At 29.6% G+C, this 930-nt stretch overlaps 1 protein-coding gene across 3 annotated transcripts in view; it reads left to right on the forward strand.

The window, feature by feature from the left end:
• Positions 1-930, forward strand: part of TBCK (TBC1 domain containing kinase) — a 343431-nt gene that overhangs the window by 109322 nt on the left and 233179 nt on the right. For all 3 annotated transcript variants that reach the window (XM_006869331.1, XM_006869332.1, XM_006869333.1), the window contains one exon: positions 558-620. In XM_006869331.1, coding sequence (XP_006869393.1) covers positions 558-620 — 63 coding nt within the window. The remainder of the gene's footprint in view (positions 1-557; positions 621-930) is intronic.

The following is a 930-nucleotide window of genomic DNA, read 5'->3' on the forward strand; positions in this document are numbered from 1 at the left end:
TCTCTTCATGATTGTATAACTACCTGTTATTCTACTTCTTAATTTATCCTAAACTTCTCTTTCCTAATGCTGAAATACCATATTTTAAAGCAATTCCATTTTATTTTTGTTATCATTGCCAACTTTAATAGAGAAAATTTTTGAGGAGCAACACCCTCTTAAAAAATGAAAGCATTATTTTTTTTTAAGATTTAAGCAATTTAACAATAGCTATGTGTGAAGTAATAACAAATAAACACAGGCCTGTATTATGTTGCATGGACAGGATGCTGGCTAAACATATCTATAAGTTAAGTGACTCACTTGAACACAGTTGTCTCTTAGAGTGTCTAAGTCAAATGTTTACCTCAACTAATCGGAAAGCTGTTAACCTATCGTAGACCTTCATTATAGATTGTCAAAGATGTAGATAATTTCTCTAAGAGAATTTTGAGTTGAATGTACCTATCTGTAAATGGGTGGATTTTAAAATATAGATTTGTATAAGAAATAAATTGTGCATATGTATATAGTTTATCAAAAATTCTGCATTTATGTATCTGGTTTTTTTTTTACAGGGTGCTATTCATGCCAAATATGATGGAATTGATAAAGACACTCCAATTCCTACAGATAGACAAGTAAGATTTCGATTTTCTTTAGCAATCTAAGATAATTCGGCAAGATTTTCACGTTATATAAAGGAATGAGGAAATTTTCTTGTTTTGAACATTCAGCAATTGTCAAAAACATACAGTGTTAGGGTACGCATAATGCTTATGCTTATAAGTTAGTGAGTTAGAGCTGTTCCTTAAAGAAGTCCAGGCTACATAAAATTGTAAAATAATTGTTATTCTTTACCTGAAGAATTTTTCCTATGTTTAGCCTAGTTGTAACAGAAAACATTAGTTGTTATTAAGTTATTCATTTTATTTGTTATTAGTGCTGTTG

Source organism: Chrysochloris asiatica, unplaced genomic scaffold, assembly GCF_000296735.1.
Source record: "Chrysochloris asiatica unplaced genomic scaffold, ChrAsi1.0 scaffold00129, whole genome shotgun sequence".
Taxonomy (NCBI): domain Eukaryota; kingdom Metazoa; phylum Chordata; class Mammalia; order Afrosoricida; family Chrysochloridae; genus Chrysochloris; species Chrysochloris asiatica.